At 48.2% G+C, this 483-nt stretch overlaps 1 protein-coding gene across 1 annotated transcript in view; it reads right to left on the minus strand.

The window, feature by feature from the left end:
* golga3 (golgin A3) overlaps positions 1 to 483 on the minus strand; it is a 20,081-nt gene that overhangs the window by 5,933 nt on the left and 13,665 nt on the right. Inside the window, exon 11 of the mRNA XM_020590329.1 lies at positions 151 to 483. This exon is cut by the window's right edge and continues 28 nt beyond it. Coding sequence (XP_020445985.1) covers positions 151 to 483 — 333 coding nt within the window. The remainder of the gene's footprint in view (positions 1 to 150) is intronic.

The following is a 483-nucleotide window of genomic DNA, read 5'->3' on the forward strand; positions in this document are numbered from 1 at the left end:
TACTTGAAATCTATTTGAATTTCTGTAGAAACTGATCACTCCTTAAACTCAGTGGGAAACCTTCATAGCAGGGGGTGGTTATTTCTCCATGCGTGGATATTTTGTTTCTATCATGGTTTAATTTTTTCCATTCTCCCATTAGTTTCGTACCTGATTAGCTTTGACCTGAACTTCCTGTCTGAGCTGATCTAAGAGGTCAGAGGTCACTAGAACATCCTCTCCAAGCCGCCCGGCACCCTCATCAAGTTGATCCTTGTCGGCCCGGACTGCCTGCAGCGCGACCTCCAGAACAATCTTCTCATTCTGAAGGAACTGGATGTTGTCGTCCTTTGTGTTGTTCTCCGTGTGCAGCTCGGTCAGCTGGGCCTCCAGCTCCATGTAGCGGGCCTCTAGCTGATTGATGGACTGCTCTTTGGTGTGCAGGTTCTCCTGAGTGATGGTCAGCTGGCGCATCAGCTCCAGATGTTCTTTTTGGAGTGAATG

This window comes from Monopterus albus, unplaced genomic scaffold, assembly GCF_001952655.1.
Source record: "Monopterus albus unplaced genomic scaffold, M_albus_1.0 scaffold12.1, whole genome shotgun sequence".
NCBI classification, from domain to species: domain Eukaryota; kingdom Metazoa; phylum Chordata; class Actinopteri; order Synbranchiformes; family Synbranchidae; genus Monopterus; species Monopterus albus.